Source organism: Plodia interpunctella, chromosome 22 (genome assembly GCF_027563975.2).
Source record: "Plodia interpunctella isolate USDA-ARS_2022_Savannah chromosome 22, ilPloInte3.2, whole genome shotgun sequence".
Taxonomy (NCBI): Eukaryota; Metazoa; Arthropoda; class Insecta; order Lepidoptera; family Pyralidae; genus Plodia; species Plodia interpunctella.
Window position 1 is genome coordinate 2,749,333 of NC_071315.1, and position 20,923 is coordinate 2,770,255.

Genomic DNA, 20,923 nt, shown 5'->3' on the forward strand with positions numbered 1-20,923 from the left:
GAAACCTAGCAAAAGCACTGACGAATATTATTTTCCAGCCAACAGAACAGACAAAATAAATCTTATCTAAAACTATATTTTTTAAAATGTTATCAGTCGTTGCCAGGCTGGCAGCATTGCCATTATTTCCTTTGTCTCATTGTTGGTATAGATTTGACAATTGACCTTAGCCATTTGACTTGACAATACAAACAATGACAGTTGAAAAAGAAATTCGTGAGGTGAGGATGAAAATTGAAAAATGAAATGAATGGAACCCAGAAAGTTTTCGGAAAGAAAGATTTACCTACCTACGTGAAAAATAATCGTGCAAATGAAAAATGGCAATTCATTTGAAAACGTGAAATGCAAAAAAATATTTTCAATAATGAGTGACAAAAAATACGAAAGAATGTTGTTCCGACGTAGATTTTGTAAACGTATAATTTTTATGCTTGTAGGTTTTAGTCTATCATTTTTTGGATCCATTATAATGTTTGGTGAATTGAAATCTCCTAGAATATTACAACTAATTGAGTTAAGCCGCTGCCCAGCATGTTACGGGGTCTCGGTATGTCCAGAAATATATTCCAATCAAATTCTACTGGAATCAGAATATTCGTGGACAAGAATGTTTAATGCGAAGAACATTTACTATGGCTTTACAAAATCGAATAGAAAAGTAGTCTTGAAGAAATTATCCCACAGTTGGGAGTTGAAAGAATTTGACTCGAAACTGTGCCAGACATGGGGCTTGAAAAAGAATTGTAAACCAACCGATTTATTAGCTGTGAAAGGTGTAGATGAGAAAATTAAAAGTTTAGTTGCATACAACTTAAGTGTTCCGGAAACGAAACCCAGAAAAGGCTTGGTATATTGTCCATATTCATATAGCATCCACTCTCTTCTGTTGCCAGTTTTCAGTGCACAACAAACAGATTACAGATCAGACATTATAAATATTTGGACGATGCTCAGCATTAATCCAGAACCAATCATTATTCAAGTAAGTCTGTTTTACACTTATTTACCAATATTTGAAGCTTCTTTGAATATTTATACCTGCTCACATTTTCACTAGTTTACTATTTTATTTATTTATAAGACTTTATTGTTCCAAGTAAAAACATACTTATAAACAAATGGCGAACTTAATGCTATAAGCATTCTCTCCCAGCTAACCATTAGGAGAAACAGAGAAAAGTTGTGTGGCGCAAAACAGTGTTTACTAGTGTGTATAGAACTACTTGCTACTAATAAAAGTCATGTCTGGTGCCACCAGTGTTACTAATGACACTCAATAAGTGAAAAAAGAAAATTTAATATTATAAAAGTTGCATTTTCAAAATACTAGCCATCTACAAAATCTTCTTTGGCTGGCTAATATTTTTTTAGTAATTTTTAGCATACAAAACAATTAGAATCTTAATACCTAGACTATCTAGCTGGATCTAGGCTGATCCAAATTATAATCCTCAAATATATACACCTAAAAATATACTTATATATATATATATATATAGCAAGTAAATTACCTATTTAGGTGTAATTTAGTTTTAAAAATGAATAGTTTCACATTAAGTAATCCAGATAATGACAAAAATTTCAGGCAATACCTAAATCCAAGGGCTGGCGGGTACCAGCATTTGGTGGAGTCTGTGGTCGGGTAGAGCTTGTGGCGTATGAAGGAGAGCCACTCTCATCGTTGATGCATGTCGCCTGGAGCCGAAAGTTGAAATTTGCAGCTGAAATACTCTCTGCTGCTATGGACTTTACTTTTAAACATGACAGGTATTTTTTTCCGAGTAAAAAATTCAGTAACATCCATTATTTTTTTATAGGTAGTCCTGTAGAATATTGCTGAAGATAACAGAAATATAAAAGGGAGAGGTTGGTGCAATATAGCTGGAAGGAGTCCTACATCGATCATTGTGTCATGGAGGCTTGATGATGATGATAGAAAGAGGAAATCCGACAAGCTTTTATTTAACAGTGATAAATAGGTAGTTTACTTACCTAGATAGGATAGAGCCTCTCATACTTCTAAGAATTTTCCAATAAAATTTAATCTCAATTATATATTATTATATTGAATATATTATAATTGTCAACACTCTTTGGAAATGCTATTGTTGCCTACCTGCCTAGGCTATGTAACCCTTAGTTGCCTATTCTAGGGCTGAACTACAAGCCCTAAAAATGCTAAATATAATAAAATTTAAAAATAATTTCAATACTCTTTCAGATTTCGTTTCTACCTGATGGACTGGTCCATAGACAACATAGTGGCGAACGAAATAGACCAAGTGACCTTTATAGACTTAGAAGACGTAATTGTAGTGGACAAACATATATCCCCAAAGAAAAATCTTCCACATTGGTATAAACGTTATTCTAGACAAATCAATGGCTCTGGATTTACCTTCTCTATATCAGATATGTGTAAACATCATCTAAGTGACCATAATCTGTGGGCAGCATGCTATGTACTTGTAGGAGACGAGAACCCACTGTTGTATCCAATGCCAAAACATGTTAATGTGACCAGACCTGATTTTGCAATACTTTTAGATCAATGTTTGTATGGGAGTGATCGATTTCGAACTGTGCCTAAACTACAAACTGTTGTAAATGACATGCTGGCCGATGAAAGAATTGTTGGATTCGGAGGTCATAGGTAATATTAATAATTTGATTAGATTTTTTTTATTTTGCATTTATTTTTTATTATTATTATATATTATTTTTAGATTTAATAGATGTCATGTTTAAAAATACATTTGTGTCAAGTATGTATGTTGATGAAATATTGGTTGTGAATTTGCCATGAAGTTTTGGGTACGACAAATTGAACGTAGGGTATTTGATTAAAACTGGCCTTATGAAGAATATGGAAATGTTAAAATTGGCGTTTTTTTGTGAATATTGTTGAGGTTTTCTCCTAGTTTTTTAAGTGTTGTTTTGGCTGGATTCAGAAAAGACTGAATATAAACTCGGCTGCCCGTGTCATAAGATAGAGCTTTAATTTTAAGTGTTTTAATAATGTTTCTGTTTATGCGTATGTAAATTATTTTGTGCGCATAGAACATACAATAAGTTATCGTCAACGATAGCATATAAATAAATTTCGTTTACTGAATTTACGTTTTATTGCTGTGTATAAATTATCCATGCATTTATATTTCCTTCCGCCTCGTATATAACTAATCAATAACATTTTCGTAGTCATAGTGTTAGCATGGATTTAGTAAGTACCTCGTACTGTTGTACGAAGTACGTACTAAATCCATACACACGTATTGTTATACGTACTACTTCCATGTGTGACGTTGACGTTCAATATCTTAGTCTACAGTGTCTTCAATGGTCTAATAAATGTTGATGCATGGAATTAGTAGGTAGCACGGGGTATTTGTACTTGTGTACGGAGTACCTACTAATTCCAAACCATGTTTGTATATGGTCCCATCCTAATCGAGCAAAACTTTACCCTCGGAACAATATTGAAGTTTTTCTGTCACTTTTTTAGTACTATTTGCTGCTACAATTACATATATAATGTATATAAAAATGGACGGACGGAATATGATGTAACTAAAAAAAAAAGTGAGGCATGCATGCATAATAGAATAGAATGGCGGCATGTGTCTTGTGTACGTGCGAGTAACTTGCCATAATGCCGATTTATACCCCATGCTAGCTTTTTATATGTATTTATTTTAACAATGTATTTAATTATTGTGATAACCTATGAATTGATATACTAAACACTAGCTGTACCCGATATTTGGTTGGCGTGGAAGATAGTACGATACTCGGTTTTCCTGCATTAATCCCGATCCTGCGGTAAGTCCGTGATAAAAAGTAGCCTGCCTGTTGCTCCAAGACTTCCTCTATCTTCCAATGAAATTCCCTCCCATCAAAATCGGTTCTGGAAATTAGCCCATACCAGAACGACAGACAAACATTTTAAAATTATTCATTTGTGTTTTAGCATCGTCTTGGCTTATATAAGGATTGAATAAAAAAAAACAAAAGTTTTCGTTCATCAATAGACTCTAAATAAAACACAGAAACAATAATTTTATTACTTTTAAAATCCTCTGTTTTGAGTTAGTTTTACTTACAATACTTGGAATTATTGGGCTGTAATTTTAAAAATTACCCGAAGAAAACTACATTGAAACATCCGTCGATGACAATGAGTTAAACCAATAGGGCATATTACACAAAGCAGCGCAGATGGCGCTACTGGTACAACTAAGGTACACAAACATTGCCAATGGAGGGCTACTGGTATCTAACGTATAACCTTCCAAAGGCGCATAAGGTACACAGAGACTAACATCTTTTGTTCTACAATTTTTGTCTAAACGTAATAAATAATTTTTTTTTTTTTTTTAAGTTTTAATGTCTTTTCTATAAAACGTTAACTCTATGTTCGATTCTACCATACTGTCTCGTGTTGCGTTGCTTGGCTACCACCTATTATTGGACTTAAACCAATACCCGACTATTGGGAGATTGTAAATTTCTTATAATGGCAATGTCATTGCCATTTATTTTTTTACGAACAATTTAGTTTTTAAAATTAGTGATGTACAAATAGGGGGTGTCATGGAATTAGTATACTCCGAAGTACTTACTAAATCCACGGGGTTGTATTACTGCCATTTTATCCCGCCGCCAGAGTGTGCAGCACTGTGTAGTTTGGTAAACAAAGGCTTTGCCGCCTTGTGTTATGCTAAGTTGGTTGACAAAAAAATTATTTTCGTATCTACATTTCATTCTTTATTAATCCCTTCAATAAGTAAACATTCGTTTTTGTAAATATGCAACAATGTTGCGTATTCGGGTGCCGAAATATCGGGAATCATAGTTTCCCTAAAGACAAAAGAATTCGAAAACTATGGGAAGCCGCCACACGCTGCAAAAATTTTCGAGCCAGTAAATGGTCGAAAATATGCTCTGATCATTTTAAACCTGAAGACTACGTAAGATATGGACTTTATACAGGTAAGACCCTCAGTCAAGATTAAGTATAATATCACCACAGTTGACCAAGTATGTAGAACATAACCTAAAATGGTGTTATTATTTTCAGGCCTTTTAGTAAACCGCATCTTAAAGAAGGGAACAGTACCTTCAGTTTTCACATGGTCGAAAACTGAAGACTTAAAGTGTAGTCAAAGGCGGCGAAGAGCTGAGGCACGTGCTGCTAAACGAGAAGATCCAATTATTTCATTGCCAGAATGCAATGAATTAGCTCTCAACTCAAATATGTGTCGTTTCGTAGATAAAGGTTAACATTATACTATATATTATATACTGGCTTTTTGTGTTTATACCCATTTTTTATTTTAATAGTTTTTGGGTGGAAAATTATAGAAATATGCATAGGTAACTAAAAGTCGACCATAAGGTGTACAGTGTAATGTTTCTTTATTACAGCACAAGCAAGCACTTCATCAGAGACAGCCATCCCAGATTTCGAAGTGGATTGTGTTGAAAAAGCGGTGGTAGCAAATATACCAATACCAAAAATAGTGCAAAATGATAACACTAGTGTTCGTGAAAGTGGAACACAAAAAAATTACCAATTTTTCGCTGTGGAATCATTTAGGAACGATGATAAAGGTATTGATTTTTATACAGGACTTGAATCATTTAAGAAATTTATGTTTGTTTTTGATACTTTATGTCCTGAAGCCTATTCAATAACCTATTCAAGAAGTTGTGTGTTAGGTCTGAGTGTTGAAGATCAATTCTTTTTAACATTGATTAAATTGAAGAGAAATAAGGAAGATTATGAGCTTGGTCGCTTTTTCGATGTAAGTCCTTGTACGGTATCAGACATATTTATTACTTGGATTAATTTTATGCATCAAATGTGGTCAATGTTGAATATATGGCCTACAAGAGAATTAGTAAATTTCTACATGTCTGGAGGATTTAAACAGTATTATCCTTCCACTAGAGTAATAGGAGACCATACAGAAAATCCTATACAGCGACCTGTAAACCTAGCTGCACAAAGAAAAACTTTGAGTTCATATAAGAACCATTCAACTATCAAGATTGAAGTAGAGGCATCCCCAAGTGGCCTAATATCCCATTGTTCAGATGCTTATGCTGGAAGTACAAGTGACAAAAAGAATGTAGTGAGAAGTCAACTTTACCAAAAGAGTGAAAAAGGAGACAGTATCATGGCGGACCGAGGGTTTAATATGCAGGATATATTTGCTCATAAAGGTGTAACTGTCAATATACATCCATATTTTAAGGGGAAATGTCAATTGCCTGGAATGACTGTAGTAAATGATCCTAAACTTTCTTCAAAGAGAATACATATTGAAAGGCTTAAAGAACTAACTAAAACATATTTTATGTTACATAATCCTGTAAATAGTAATTTTGTACCACTGATGTCTAAAATATATTTTGTTTGTATCATGTTGTGTAACTTCCGTGAAAATTTTGTTACAAATACAGCCTAGTGCTTGGGGTATGCTGTTCTTTTAGCAAATATATTAGGACCTTACATATCAGAAAACACAGAATATATCTTTGATATCAATGATTCCTTATAATAATAATAGCCTTTATTCAGACTTAAATTACCGTTTGAATATTTACAATTTTTATTTTCACTATGCTAACTCCATCTATATGTCGCTTATTGACATAGGCCTCCTCCAACTTATGCCATTTAATTCTGTTGTTTGCTTCTCTTGTCCATCTGCCACCTGCTACAGTTAATATCATCAACCCAATATCTTAGGTTTACCACATTTTCTCTTTCTTTCCTTGTCTACCTTGATCTGCTCCTTGTCTACCTTGATAATTCATCACTAGTTTTGGCCATTTTTCACTGCCTTGGATTGTATGGCCTGTCCATTTCTATTTAAGCTTTCTTATTGTTATTATGATACCCTTTGTTCCGATCCGACGCGTTTTTTAATGTTTTCAATTCTTATTCTATCAGAAAGTCTTTCTTTGCATGGAATTTTTGAAGGTTTTTAGTTTTTAGTTGTGTGCCTTTATAAGTGCCCAGGTTTTACAGCCATATGTAAGAACAGGAAGTATACATGTGTCAAAACCGTGGAATTAGTAGGTACCTAGGTACACGAAGTACTTATTAAATCCATAGTCAAAACATTTCCGTTTGATGGTTATACTAGTTTCTCAATTTTTCATGACTTCCTTCACACTCCAGTGTTGCTTGCAAGAATATAAAATTATCTGACTTAAGTATTGTATTCATAGTAGATCCTTAAAGGTTCTTAATTCCCATTCATCATTGTTTTGATTTTCTGTAAGTTCATGGCAATCCCACCTTGCTACTTTCTCTATCTAGGTCTTTTAACATACACTGTAGACCCTCACTTGTTGGCGAGGTTTATCAGGACATTCGCGAATCTTAAATGGGATAAATTTTCACCGTTCATGGGCAACCCACATTTTTCCCAATCCAATTGACGAAAGATCTCTCCTAGAACTGCTGTAAAATGTTTCGGAGATAAGGGGTCTTTATACTTTGAATTTTGGCTTTATGGTGGGGTATTACTTCGCTCTGTAACACTTCATGAAATAGGTGTTTCACAATTGGTACAAGGTGGTGTATATTCAGCGCGAGGAACACGTTAGTGATGCCGTCGACCCCTGGAGCTTTATCTTTTCTTTGTGTTTCTATGGCTTTCTATATTTTTGCAGAGATAATATCCGGAACATCACTCCCTCCTGTTAGGTCTGTTGTTTGATTTTATCAGCTTTTCTACTAAGTTTTTGCTTGCTTTCTTAATGCCTCCAGTTTCCTGTATACTTTTTTCTAGTAGCTCCATTCTATATCTCTGACGGTCTTCCCTCATAATTGTATTTTTATTTTATTACTTATTCTACATAGCAATTTCCTTTCTTATGGTTTTAGACTTCCTGGGGGTTGCTATAAGTTCTTTTTTTATTGTAATAGTTGCTTAGTCATTTCCTACCCATTTTAGTCTTCCGTTTCTGCAGTCGTCCTTCTCTCTTTTATTTGTGTACCGAAGTTCGTCAAGGTTTTTGTGTTTATTTTGTAGTTCTATAAGGAAGTATACCTCGATAATTGACCACTTTTCGTCTTTAGGCAGTAACTTTAAATTAAGTAAGTTACGATTCGTTCTGAGATGCCAATAAATTCATCAATACATGATTTAAACTAAGTATATGTACTACATAGGTAATAAGATATAAGTTTGAATTACTTGTATTCCAATATCTGTATGGTGCTGTTCTGTAAACAATATTATTACAGAATAGAAATTTCTCTTAAAAATTTGTAGTAATTTCAAGATAAATAATATATGATCTCATGCAATAAATATGTATAAGGTATAATATAATATATTAGTAATGTCTATAAGAGTTGTTCTTGTGTATTTATTGTTTTTATTTAATAAACTTTTTGCTTATTATTTAAATTGTATTATTTAAAGTACATATAAACCTGTCATGTAAAAATCTAGATCAAATCAGAGGTCTAGAAAAGGACCACTTCATAACCTCATATATGTCAGAAAATAATTCAAAAATGCAATTTATAGGTATCATTTTGAAAAGCAGAACAACACTCACTTCAGTTTTAAGCATTATAATTCTACTTATTGTTACTATATTGTCAGCACCTGATCCATTCTGTGTTTTATCTTTACCTGTATTCTACCTCTCTATCTATAAAACTTAAATAATATAATTTTCATCACCCAGTTGACATGTAATGGCAACTTTTTGTTTAATAAGAATTTAATTAAGCTGTGGATAATGTTGTGGGTTACATAATTATTTACACACATACCTACTTAATTATATTTTAATTAAGATCTTATTTTGTAACAGTTTGTTATTCAAAAATAAATAAATAAATAAAACATTTTTGGTAAGCCGATTAACTAATGGTGATGCATTGGTCTGCATTTTACATCCATTACATCTTGACGCTCTCTTAATACTTAGCTGGTAGGCGACACCAGCGGTAGTAAAATAACAGCTGTAGCAAGCGTTGAGGTCCATAATGTCCCTTTCCCAAAATGTCCCTTTCCCAAAATGTCCCTTCCTTGAAAAGTCCCTTTCCCAATATGTCCCTTCCCCAAAATGTCCTTTCCTCAAAATATTCCTTCAGATAAGCGAAGTTCAGGTAAATAAGCACCTGATCATAATACTGTATTGGAAAATAGTACTTTGAGATCCTACTGCTCCCGAGGGATCAACATTAATGCGGGCTGAGCCTGGCAAAAGCTGGTATTCATAAATGCGAAAGTGAGTTTCTATATTTGTTTGTTTGTTACGCTTGCCCTATCTACTGAACTGATCATCATCAAATTTTGCATATACGTAGATAAGGCTACGGAGAAGGACTATATAATAGGGTACCTAACGCGGTCTAAGAGCTAGTTATCTATAAATATAAGGGGTCTTCATGGAGCACAAAAGCTGTATTGTGCAAAAATTACTGTACCAAGGTGAATGCAGTTTTCACAGTTTTTTTGCTTATTTATTTATTGGTGCACCTGCTGACATTTTAGAGAAGGGAGATTTTGGGGAGGGACATTATGGACCTCAACCATTTTGTCCATTTGCCTGACCATGTGTTGTGTAAAATGCAATCGGAGACATGCGAGGGTGGAGAGAGGTATTATAATGTAGGTAATAATATAATAAAATGTGTATTAATGGAGTGAACAATTTTTTTGTTTATGATTATCTTCGTTGTGACCTCTTACACAGGAAAAGTTATTATTTTCGTCATACAATCTAAGCCTGAAACCAAACAAAATCGGCAATGATAGGTATATTAGTAGTTATATTACTTACACAAACACTTTGCATTGTTTATTCAGTTAACTATCACCGCAGACCTATACCTATATCGGGACTATCACCTATATTTCAAAGCTTTTTAAGTCGTCAACTTCATCATCATATTGAAAATTGGTGCTCTTTGCCGCCATTAGCAATGTTTGTTTACCGAAGTCACTGACCTCTGACCTCCATATATATATTGTATAATATGGTATTACTAGGTAATATTCGACGTAATAATTATGGCATAGAAACTTAGTATAAACAACCAACTTATATGTGAAACGTAATTCACTTTGTTTTCAAAACCATAGTGGTTTCGAAAACATTTCACAACGTAAGGCCACGCCCCTAATCGGCTAGTAAAACAGGTTTTTGTGTTAGCTAACACGAAAACACGGCGCTGCGGACCCGGCTTAACAATTATGTTAGAAAAATAACTAAAACAAGTTTTCCGAACGGATTGGATTAACATCCCCCGCGTGGGGAGAGGAAGAGACCCATTTTGTGTTAGCGCTCACTAAAGAAAGACGTAGGGCAGCACAGTGCAATACGGAGTAAACAAACATAAGCAGCGGATGGGCGATTTTCCTAAATGGTTTTTATAACATTACATTGGTTTTTATAAGACCTATTACTTAATTGAACACACACACATTTAAAAAAAATCTATTATGCATAATAAATTAATTAGTTAATTATTAATAATGTAATTTAATATATCAAAATATATTCAATATCTTAATAATTATAATTTAAATATTTGACATAAAACTAATACCCCTATAATAAAAAAACAGAAATCTATCAATAAAATTAATAAAGCACGCATATATATGATTAGTTTTTATAACATAATGGCCCTTCTCTCATTGCAGCGCCCGTCAGGGCCCTTAATTGGTTCTAATTCTATGAAAACACCTGTATTACATTAAGGACGCAATAAATGATTTGATTTGATTTGAACATGTTAGAAAACTGCCGCCTCAGACACGGCTTAATGGTCGGTGAGAGTGTGTGCGTGGCGTACTGTCTGCACAGGTGGCCGACATAATATGGATGTTTTAAAGCTCCGCCTTGTAAAACGTCTTTCTTTATACGTGCATGTTGCCAAGAATATCTATGTAATATGGTGAACCTGAAAAGTTTGCTTGAAGCGCAATCTCTAGATTCTAAAAGACAAATTATACACAACTACAATTTACTCATCTAAATTTGAGAAATCCTTGAGCCTGTATAGCCTATTTGGAATGTAAATGATCCACGGGATTTAAAGCCTATAAATAAAATAGTATAGGTAATGAAAGACGATTTTGCCAACACACCGTGTAGAACTTTATCCTGTCGCCAAAATTATTTCTAAGAAAAATATAAGTACTAAATCTTGTTGTCACTGTCAATCATTGAATATCTAGTGTGTCAACTAGCTGACGAATAACTTTTTCGATGTATCGCCGTGTGTGAGTGTGTTATTTGTTTTTGTAAAATGTAATTATAATGACGAAAATTTTCATCAATTGCTAAGTTAAGTAAATTGATACGGAGAAAAATAAATTTGTAATAAACATGAGTGACTCTGGTTCTGACGACGAAAATACAATACGTTATGGGACTCCATTGGAACCTTACGAAGAAGGTACACTATTATATTATTCTGATTTATTAATATCTCCTTTTAATATAGGTCTTGAGACCTCCTCCATTTTCTGTCCTCCCATCCAATTGTGATTGACGCATTTTAGATGAAATTCCATCGAAACGCAAGTATCAACAGCAGACTGACCAGTACGCAGTAGATGCTCATGGGCGCAGGAGATTCCATGGCGCATTCACCGGAGGCTTCTCAGCGGGGTTCGGGAACAGTGTGGGCACGCCCGAGGGGTGGACGCCGGCGACGTTCAAAAGCTCACGCGGGGACAAAGCACAGGTTTCTGTGAGTATTAGACAATATTCCAATTTCATATATATTTTATAGAGTTAGTAGTTTATAATTATAAAGTCTAGTATTAGTTTTTAATCTGTAGCTCACTGGTTTCCTAGATTTGAGTACAATTCTCTGTAGTCTAACCATAGTTATTATGCTGGACTGCTACGCTGGAGTTTGTATCTCCAGTCAGGTCAAGATGGAGAATGTAGTTATAAAATATAATATCCCATAATGCATGCCTTGAACTTACTTTGGGGCTAACTCAATCTGTGTGGATATAACACACAGACTGAGTTAGCCTTTAGTTATTTATATTTATTTCTAATTGTAATTATTGTATGTCATCAAATTATGATATTAGGTATGATTCTACATTTGAGCAAGAACATTATACCCTAACACATGAGGATTTATTGCAATCCATATGAGATTAATTTGACTTTTTCTTTTTCTTGAATTAAATCGAACTTCTAAATAGAATGTTAATAATTAGACCATCCCATTTAGAAGTTCTTGATAGACAAAAGATTAAATTTAGCACTATACAAACCAGCTTTTTTATATGTAACAATGCAATGTATGAAGATTAACATTTTAATTTGAATTTAATGTATCAACTAATTTTACCCACGGGAAATTATATGTTAACTTCAGAGTCAAAGACCAGAGGACTTTATGGATGAAGAGGACCGCAGTGAGTTTGGCATAGCCCCGCGTCACATGCAAACACACAGTGAGTTCTCTGGACAGAAGCGGCTGAGACAGCAGAGATACCATGATGGACCTATCCCTGGTAAGCTAGCACCTAGCAACACTTTGCTTACTGACTGGTAGCCTGTTGGTTTGTGTTCTGTCTTGTTGTTCTGTTGGTTTGGGTTTGTTTTTTGTCTATGCAGCAGTCACTTCTGAAATTCTAGTAGATTGTTGCTATGAGAAATCAATACTAAAATGAAATGCGAAAGTCTGGCACACTTTCTTATACAGCTAAACCACATTAAAATATTGTTTGCATATAGTTAAAGCTACTTTTTTCCAAATATCCACGCCCAGAAAACATTACGGGGTTAAAATTTGTATAACATTTTTCCATGGACGGAGCTGCAGAAATCATCTAGTATTGAATAATTCCCAGGGGAGCCAGTACTAGAGCAACTAGTGAGGGCGGTGCACGAGACAGCCGCGGTCCGCATGCTGCGGGCCATGGGCTGGCGGCCCGGGCAGGGGACCGGAGATAGAGTGACTAGAGAGGAGAAAAAGAGAGACAAGCAGAGACATAAGGTGTACGGTTGTTACATGCCCAAGGATGTTAGAGAGGTGGGGATCTTGGAATAATCACCGCTACAAAGTATTAAACAAAATCGTCCACCATCTGTTATTCCAAGCTTTCTTATATTAGTTATTTTAATTTTAATGTAGTCTTACTGTGTTTCCTACCATATATACTTGTGAGCATGTGTGTGTTTAGTCACTCAAATGGCATTATTTATATTTAATTATTACTACTCCACCAAAACAATTAGGCACATGGCAAACATGGCGTCACTGTAGCTAGGGAGGGGAATATTCGAGACTCGCTGATACCTAGTATGAAACTGGTAAGTAACTATTGTGAATACAACTTAGTATGTGTATATTATAACTATACTTTATTTATTTTGGGAACAGAGAACTGTGTGTGCAAAGGAAATAATAAAACTCCTAATTGATTAAATGTACTTTATTTATTGGAATAATTTGAAAAATTGTTCTAATCAGAATCTAATTCTTCAATCCCTGACATTCTTTCAAAATCTGAATGTGATTCCAAATCACTGTCATCGCTGTCGTCATTTACATTTATGACTAACTCTCTTGCGTCTTCTAAACCTTGCTTTTCCCAGTACGCCTTCCGTAACCGGTCCACGTGATTAATTTCTTTTTTCCAATCGTCTTGCGTTATTGATTGTATGGCTTCCCTGGCTAGTTTTTCGATTTGTCTCTCTGACTGATCGACATTCTTGTCGGCGACTCTTTGTTTGACCAGGTTCCAAATGTACTCAATAGGATTGAGGTCACATTGATATGGTGGAAGTCTGAGGACTTCGTGACCGCTCTCCTCTAAAAGTTTGTCCACTAAATATTCTTTTTCCGGTCGGTTGCGAATTATAATATAATTCAACTCAGCCTTTGTCATTCGCGGGTCAAACGTAATGTTTCTCTCGCTCAGCCAATTCTGCATGTCTTGTTTACGAGCGGCCATAGTAGGAGGCTTATTTAATTGCTTGCTGTGGTAGGGCGCGTTGTCTATGACAACAATACTGTTAGGTGGCAAATTTGGAATTAGTTTTTCGGTTAACCATTTCGTGTAGTTTTCTGTGTCCATTTCGTCGTGGTAATCCCCTTTACTACTTTTACATTTGTATAATAAGTCTGCACCTTCGACGAACCCAGTCTCTCCTCCTGAAATACAAAGATATAAACATTAATAAACAGTGTAGTGACATGAACAATAGTTAAATTATTAAAGTAGAATATCACGTACGTGCAGAAATATTAATTATATGGAACCCTAATAAGACAGCTCATTGGGTATTACCTGCGTGAACGATTATCCAGCGTTGGCCAGCACTATCGTTTTTTCTTATGCCTGGGACCGTTTGACTTTGCCAACACTTGTTGACAGTGTAATGCGAGTGGACCCATGTTTCATCGGTAAAAATAACAGGTTTTTTTTCCGGGCCCAAGTCGTCGTTTTCTTTTAATCTTCTTAAGTAACGTGCACGCCACGCTGCTATTTCAGGTCTTTCTATGAGCACGTCTCGTTTTTTGGAGCACTTTTTGAATTTAAATCCCAAACTTTCTGTTATAATTTTTCGCAGGGTCTCTCTTTGACCAGGAAAGTTAAGATCTCTCTTAACAACGTTTAAAATTTTTTTCAATGTAGGCACTTCTTTGTACACGTCATAAAAGCTTTCAATTTTTGTTTTAATTGCACAAATCATGAAGTCATCAATTTCCAGCTTTTTCTTTTGTTTTCGCTTTTTCCCTGGAGTGGGTAATTTGACTGTCTCTGTTGGGGCTTCGCTTGACGTACCCGGCTGTGGTGAAAGCCTTAGTTTCTCCAAAACTTCTTTTTCCTCGTTTTTTATTCTGGCCAATGTGCGTCGACTAATGCCAGTAGCCGTACACACTCGCTTTTCCACTTGAGATATTGGAATAGCTATTCCATGCAACTTTTCTTCCTCAAAAAAATGTAATACTTTTAATATCATTGTCCTTTCGGACCCACGGATAGTTTTTTTCCTACCCATTATGAGGTTAACAAAAAATATCAACAACAAAAACAACACGGGACTTTTAAACAACACAGAATGAATTAATAACAATTATTTAACAAAAATTAACAACACAAACTCAACAAAAACCCAACTGACAACGAAAATTTTAGGAGGCGCGAAAGCACGTGGTGTAACTGCAGAGCGCGAGTACACGACTGCGCGTCACTAGGGAGAGCGCGGGGAGGTGAGACGAGGTACGGGCGCCGAAACCGCATTCCTGTCATGCGCCTAATTGTTTTGGTGGAGTAGTATATATATATTTTTTTAAACCATAATATGGATTTTTATGCAGTTTTTACTACAATTTTGATAATGTATTCCAAAAAGTTTATAGACATGTGACACTAGATTTTTTTTAGAAAGTTATATATATTATTTAATAAATAAATCATAATAGATATTTAACATAATTTTCTAATATTCGCTAATAAATTTCTTTATAATCTCTAGAACCAGCAACAGTCTTCAGAAGACAGCGATTCGGACTACGACATCGAGGCACTGTTCGCGCCAGACGACTATGAGCCTTATATCCTGAGCCGTAAAGTCGACCGCTTCGGTCTTGGGTACTCCGGACTTAGCAGGCATTCGGTTCTTGGCAATTTGATTGGAGAATATAATGCAGGAAGTTCCAAGAGTCATTTGGTCATGAAGGATAAAGGAAAGAAGGTGAGTTAGGTGATAACTATAGAAATCTTTTGTTTTTTTCATATATCAGAAAGAGAAATGTGTTATTTCCATCTCATACTAAGGGGTAGATTAAGTGTTGTAAAATTTCTTCTCTTGTGAAATTAATCGCAAAGTAATTAATCGCAAAGTTGTATGGAATCTGTGATGTATGTTTAATCTCATTTTCGTATGCTAGCTTGTCTTAGTTTTCTGAAAACCATAATAAGTCAACCTATGTCACTCCTGAAGGTTTCGCCTATCTCTATGCCAAATTTCATCAAAACCGATCCAGTAGTTTTTGAGTTTAATTACAAACAAAACTATAAATCTTTCTTTATAATATTAGTATGGATTTGCGTTTCCAAAATTTGTTTTAATTTTCATTTATTTCAATATCATTCTATGTTTAATTTACGTACGTTTTCTATTCAATAGTAATTAGAATTCCGTAGCCAAATGGAAAAAATTGAACCCTTATAGTTTCGTCATGTCCGTATGTCACAGTAATTTTTGTCGATTAAATTTAAATGAATAAATAAATAAATAAATAAATATATACGGGACAAATCACACAGATTGAGCTAGCCCCAAAGTAAGTTCGAGACTTGTGTTATGGGATACTAACTCAACGATATTATATTTTATAACAAATACATATATAGATAAACATCCAAGACCCGGGCCAATCAGAAAAAGATCATTTTCCATCATGACCCGACCGGGAATCGAACCCGGGACCTCTCGGTTCAGAGGCAAGCACTTTACCACTGCGCCATCAACGTCGTCAATGAAAAATTACTTATGTACCAGGTGTCAATACGTGGTCAAGCGTTCGGCGTGGGCGCATTCGAAGCGGAAGACGAAGATATATACGCGACTGAGGACATGACCCACTACGATTTTGAGCTCGGAGGACCTTCCAAAGAGAAGAAGAAGAAGCCTATCAAACAGGGTGTTAATGTAAGTGATTTGTCTGAAAATATTAAAGTAGCCAATCCTTTATCTAAATGCTTATAGTAGCCAATTCTCCTGTTTATTACGCGACTGCACAAAAAAGGAGTTTTATGTTTTCAGGATTCGTGGATGTTTGTTGTATACAGTGTCTAGTGGTATTATATGTATAGGCATTATGAAATCAATATGGCGGATTATTTATCACTACTTTCATATTAACACTTAGGTAGTACTCCAATTTGACATGAAATTTTGACATCATGATTATATTGGTGAAAAAATGTATTTTTATTGTATCGAAGTGGATATGTTTTTAATAGGCGATCACTAAAATATGATCGTCTTATTTGTTTAACTATACATATACTTGTAGGAAAATTGTTAATTTATACACGAACATGTCGTGGTTTTCTTTTTTTTTTAAATAGAATATTTATATACAATAAAAGTGAGGTTTACTGCGCAGTTTCTTCACCTTTGGAAATCGACATTACGACTAGTTTTAAGTAAATTTTTGATATCATAATGACTGATATATATAATCCTAAGTGGAGTGAGTTTTTTAGGTGCTAGAAGGATTTGTGAAGGCCGTGAAGCCGCCGCCGCCGCCGGCCGCGCACGCGCCCCCCCCCCCGCCGCGCGAGTTCGTCGCCGCCGCTCGCAGGACCAGGTTCCAGCCCTCCGATGTGCCTCAGAGGGATCAGGGTAAGACCACTTAACGCGCTTCGTCAATTTTTATCAATTGGTTTAAAATATATTTTGACAGATTATGCCACACTATAGTTAAAGAAATTTAGCAGAAAATATAGTTTTCTATAATACAGTTTGGCCACAGATGTTTCAACGGATTTTGGTGACCACCGTTTTTCGATTTAACACCGCACACTACCACAAACATCACATTTTATCAATTTATTGTAATTATAATAGCAAAAACTGAAAAAAATATAATAATAATGAAGAATTAAATGGGAGAGACCACGAGACTTAAATCTATATATAGTCTGTATTTCTACTAGTCAGAGCCAGTGGAACCACGAACCAATAAACGTAATTTAGTATATCAATGGCATTGGTATTTTAATTTTGGAACGACGAACCCAATGCTAGTGATACTGGTATTGCAATGGCAAAAAAAAATTAGTTTGTTAAAAATCCGTTTCCTTACTTTCTTGACGACTAAGCTGTACGTTGCTTGCTTGAAGAGTTTATTAAAAAAAATAGTTTAGTACAAAAGGTTTAATATTTTCCAGGTCTAGGTCGGCACGAGCTGTCAGCCGAAGCGAGAGGCGCACTCCTAGGCGAAACACCCCTCAAACTCCACCCAACCCCTATTGTACCCCCCTCAAGTGAAACCCCAAAAACGGACCCAATAGCACAACTACTCGGCAGAAACGTGAATTTCGTATCGAACGCAGAGAAAGAAGGAGAAAGAGAATTAAATTTCATATCAATAAAAGATTCTGGCAAAGAAATCAATAAGGTTTTTAGACCTTTTATGAGTAACCCAAAGAAACAGGCGCGGTACGAGCTGTTTTTGAGGGATAAGGAGGCGTATATGAGAGAGGGAGATAGCGATGTGGATAGATTACTTGAGTGGGAGAGGGAGAGAGAGATAGTGGAATTTGAACAGGCTGCCAAGTTGTATAAACCTTTGACTGGCATTATGAATGATAGGTATGTTACCACTTCATCTTTTGATTTATATAATACTTTATCTTTTGATTTATATAATTTAATAATACGGAGCGACAGCGCAGTTAGCGCTCCGAGGTGTCGCTCCAGTGGTAATTTCGGGATAAAAAGTACCCTATGTGTTATTCCAGGTTATAATTTCATAACAATCCGTCCAGTAGTTTTTGCCTGACAGAGAAATAAACATATATATATATATCCTCACAATAACTTTCGCATTTATAAATTAGTTATGAAACATATAAATTGCACCAAAATGCAAATCTACTTTTTATCCCAAAATTCCCACGGGAACGAAGCTCCGGGGTGCAGTTGGTGTTTCATAAAATTGTAAAGTGTCATTTATATGTACCAGAAATATATTTCGATTCATTCTTTTAAAAAAAAAACAATATTTATTCACAGATTCACCCACGCATCTCAGCCCGATGATAGCACGAATCCATTGATAGCTGTAGCCAAAAGCAGTAATAATTACGGCCTCGCCTCGAAGGAGATGGTCGAGGCCGCCTCGCGAGGCGTGTACGGCGTCATGACGAGGCGCGAGGCCGACTGGAGACCGGATCCGTTGGTCTCCAAGAGGTTTAACGTCCCTGAGATTGGGGGAAACCGGTAAATATACACTTTAGTAGGATTGTAGGATCTTCCCTATGTGTAATATTCCATATAAACTTGTGTGCTTTGCAAAATTTTATTTTGTCAGTATGATTTTTATCCAAAATTAATCAAAATACATCTTTAGAATATAACGAGAAGAGTACCTAACAAACGTCCACTTTTATTAAATTTTCTCTCTCGTGGCGTATTACCGTTTGAATTCATGGCTGTGACGCCGCGAATTCCGAAGTCAGCTTAAAAATAAACCTAACATTTTCAAGATTCGACTGTTATAGTACAACTGAGCGCCGGCTTGATGTCAATCCTCGCTGTCAAAGCCTATATGTCCCTTAGTCGTCTCGTACGACATCCATGGATATGGAGTTGTTCTATTCAAGGGTCATATGCTCATAATAAAAAATTAACAATGCCATATTTTGCAGATCAGAACAGAAAAAAGAAGACAAACCGAAGGTGTCCTACTCCGTATTTTCCTACCTCGAATCTTCGGTTCACGACAAAGATAGCTTCGCTAAAGAACAAACACAATTCAGCGGATCAAAATCTATAAATGTTGAACCAAAAACCATACAAAAAGTTCCGCAAGTTAAAAATGTAAATGAAAATAACGAAAAGGGCAAAGTTGTTGCTTCAACGAGCGTTTCAGATACAAGTTTTAACAAAAGAATGACCGTAGCAGATTTATTTTTGAAAGAATCAGAAAAAGATTTAAATAACAAGGAAAAAGGCACCGAAGTTACTGAAACCATTGAGAAATTCGACAAAATGGATCTGTACAAATCGATTTTCCTAAGCGACAGCGAAGATGAGGAAGTTCCCTACAAAAGTGGAGAAAAAAGTGACACGATCGATTTCATAGAGAAACCTAAAAATGTAGAACGAAACACGTCACCACCAAGAGGCATTTTCGCTAATATTGATTTCGATGAAATAAACTCTTGGAAAAGAAATACTGATAATAAAAAACCTGATGACGCCAAAGACCCAGTCAGTGTTGCTAGCACAGAAGACTCTGTAAATATTGAAAAACCAAGTGCTGAAAGTGAAGAGTATGGGCCGAAAATTCCTGAAAACCTTAAGAAAAGACTAGAAGAGAGTTGCGTATTTACGGATAATTTTAGACCAATGTTTAGGAGTAAAAATGAGAAACAAACGGACCCAATAGACGTGGACTCTTCTAGCGCCGACTCTTGGGTGGAAGCTAAGGACGCAAAGTCGAAAAAACAAAAGAAGAAAAAAAGTAAAAAACATAAGCATAAAAAATCTAAACATAAGAAAAAGGATAGGTAATAGAAATATGTTAAAATCAAAACATTGTTTTATTTAATTACAACTGCACGAGATCAAGGCAAGGTCCTTTCATCAACTATACTTGTCTTTTTATATTATTTTATAGATGCTATAAGGAGATAGTAAGCCGTTTGTCTAACTTTTATTGGGTTTTTGAGAAATGCGGTTTGTCTATTATTACTAAAAACCATCTAACTCATAAATATTTCTAAATAAATACTTAGGCAAAGTGCCCATCACACAGGTAGCATTTCGCAATGGAAATTCGTTGTGCGAGGCTACCCGAGTGAGGGTCACTTGTTGCCTTACTGAGCTCTCTGTATAAATAAAGAGGATTATCAGTAACATACATCAGATGTTCCTCGCTAATGATTAGGCACGAACCATGGAATTAGTAGGTACTACGAAGTACTTATTAAATCCATGGCATTAACATTGTTACCTATTGTAGATATTTTTGTCTATACCATCTTTCATTTATGGTCTATATATCTTCAACTGGTCTATATCCTACTTTTATTTCTATTTAGTTAGACTGTACCTATGTTTTCAAAGTGAAATGTACCGATTAGATATGGATTAGATAACAGGAGATGGGCATAAACTAGGCATAATTGTTTACAGGTCTGTGGCTTGGGCA

At 35.3% G+C, this 20,923-nt stretch overlaps 4 protein-coding genes across 4 annotated transcripts; 3 read left to right on the forward strand and 1 right to left on the reverse strand.

Moving 5' to 3' along the window:
* Positions 1–135: 135 nt before the first annotated feature.
* Positions 136–3,118, forward strand: LOC128679958 (uncharacterized protein). The gene is made up of 3 exons (XM_053762512.2): positions 136–985; positions 1,589–1,770; positions 2,225–3,118. The coding sequence occupies exons 1-3, from the start codon at positions 314–316 to the stop codon at positions 2,658–2,660; spliced, it is 1,290 nt and encodes a 429-aa protein (XP_053618487.1). The 5' UTR covers positions 136–313; the 3' UTR covers positions 2,661–3,118.
* A 1,555-nt stretch (positions 3,119–4,673) lies between these two features.
* On the forward strand, positions 4,674–6,996 carry LOC128679886 (uncharacterized). The gene is made up of 3 exons (XM_053762373.2): positions 4,674–4,995; positions 5,084–5,281; positions 5,431–6,996. Exons 1-3 carry the CDS (start codon positions 4,812–4,814, stop codon positions 6,474–6,476), a joined length of 1,428 nt encoding a protein of 475 aa, XP_053618348.1. The 5' UTR covers positions 4,674–4,811; the 3' UTR covers positions 6,477–6,996.
* A 4,229-nt stretch (positions 6,997–11,225) lies between these two features.
* LOC128679749 (uncharacterized protein) lies at positions 11,226–20,305 on the forward strand. The gene is made up of 10 exons (XM_053762165.2): positions 11,226–11,449; positions 11,556–11,746; positions 12,395–12,533; positions 12,873–13,054; positions 15,508–15,726; positions 16,537–16,686; positions 17,247–17,385; positions 17,934–18,357; positions 18,781–18,987; positions 19,416–20,305. The coding sequence occupies exons 1-10, from the start codon at positions 11,380–11,382 to the stop codon at positions 20,281–20,283; spliced, it is 2,589 nt and encodes an 862-aa protein (XP_053618140.1). The 5' UTR covers positions 11,226–11,379; the 3' UTR covers positions 20,284–20,305.
* Positions 13,401–15,318, reverse strand: LOC128679750 (uncharacterized). The gene is made up of 2 exons (XM_053762167.2): positions 14,316–15,318; positions 13,401–14,179 (listed from the first exon to the last, which is right to left on the reverse strand). Exons 1-2 carry the CDS (start codon positions 15,028–15,030, stop codon positions 13,488–13,490), a joined length of 1,407 nt encoding a protein of 468 aa, XP_053618142.1. The 5' UTR covers positions 15,031–15,318; the 3' UTR covers positions 13,401–13,487.
* Positions 20,306–20,923: the final 618 nt, after the last annotated feature.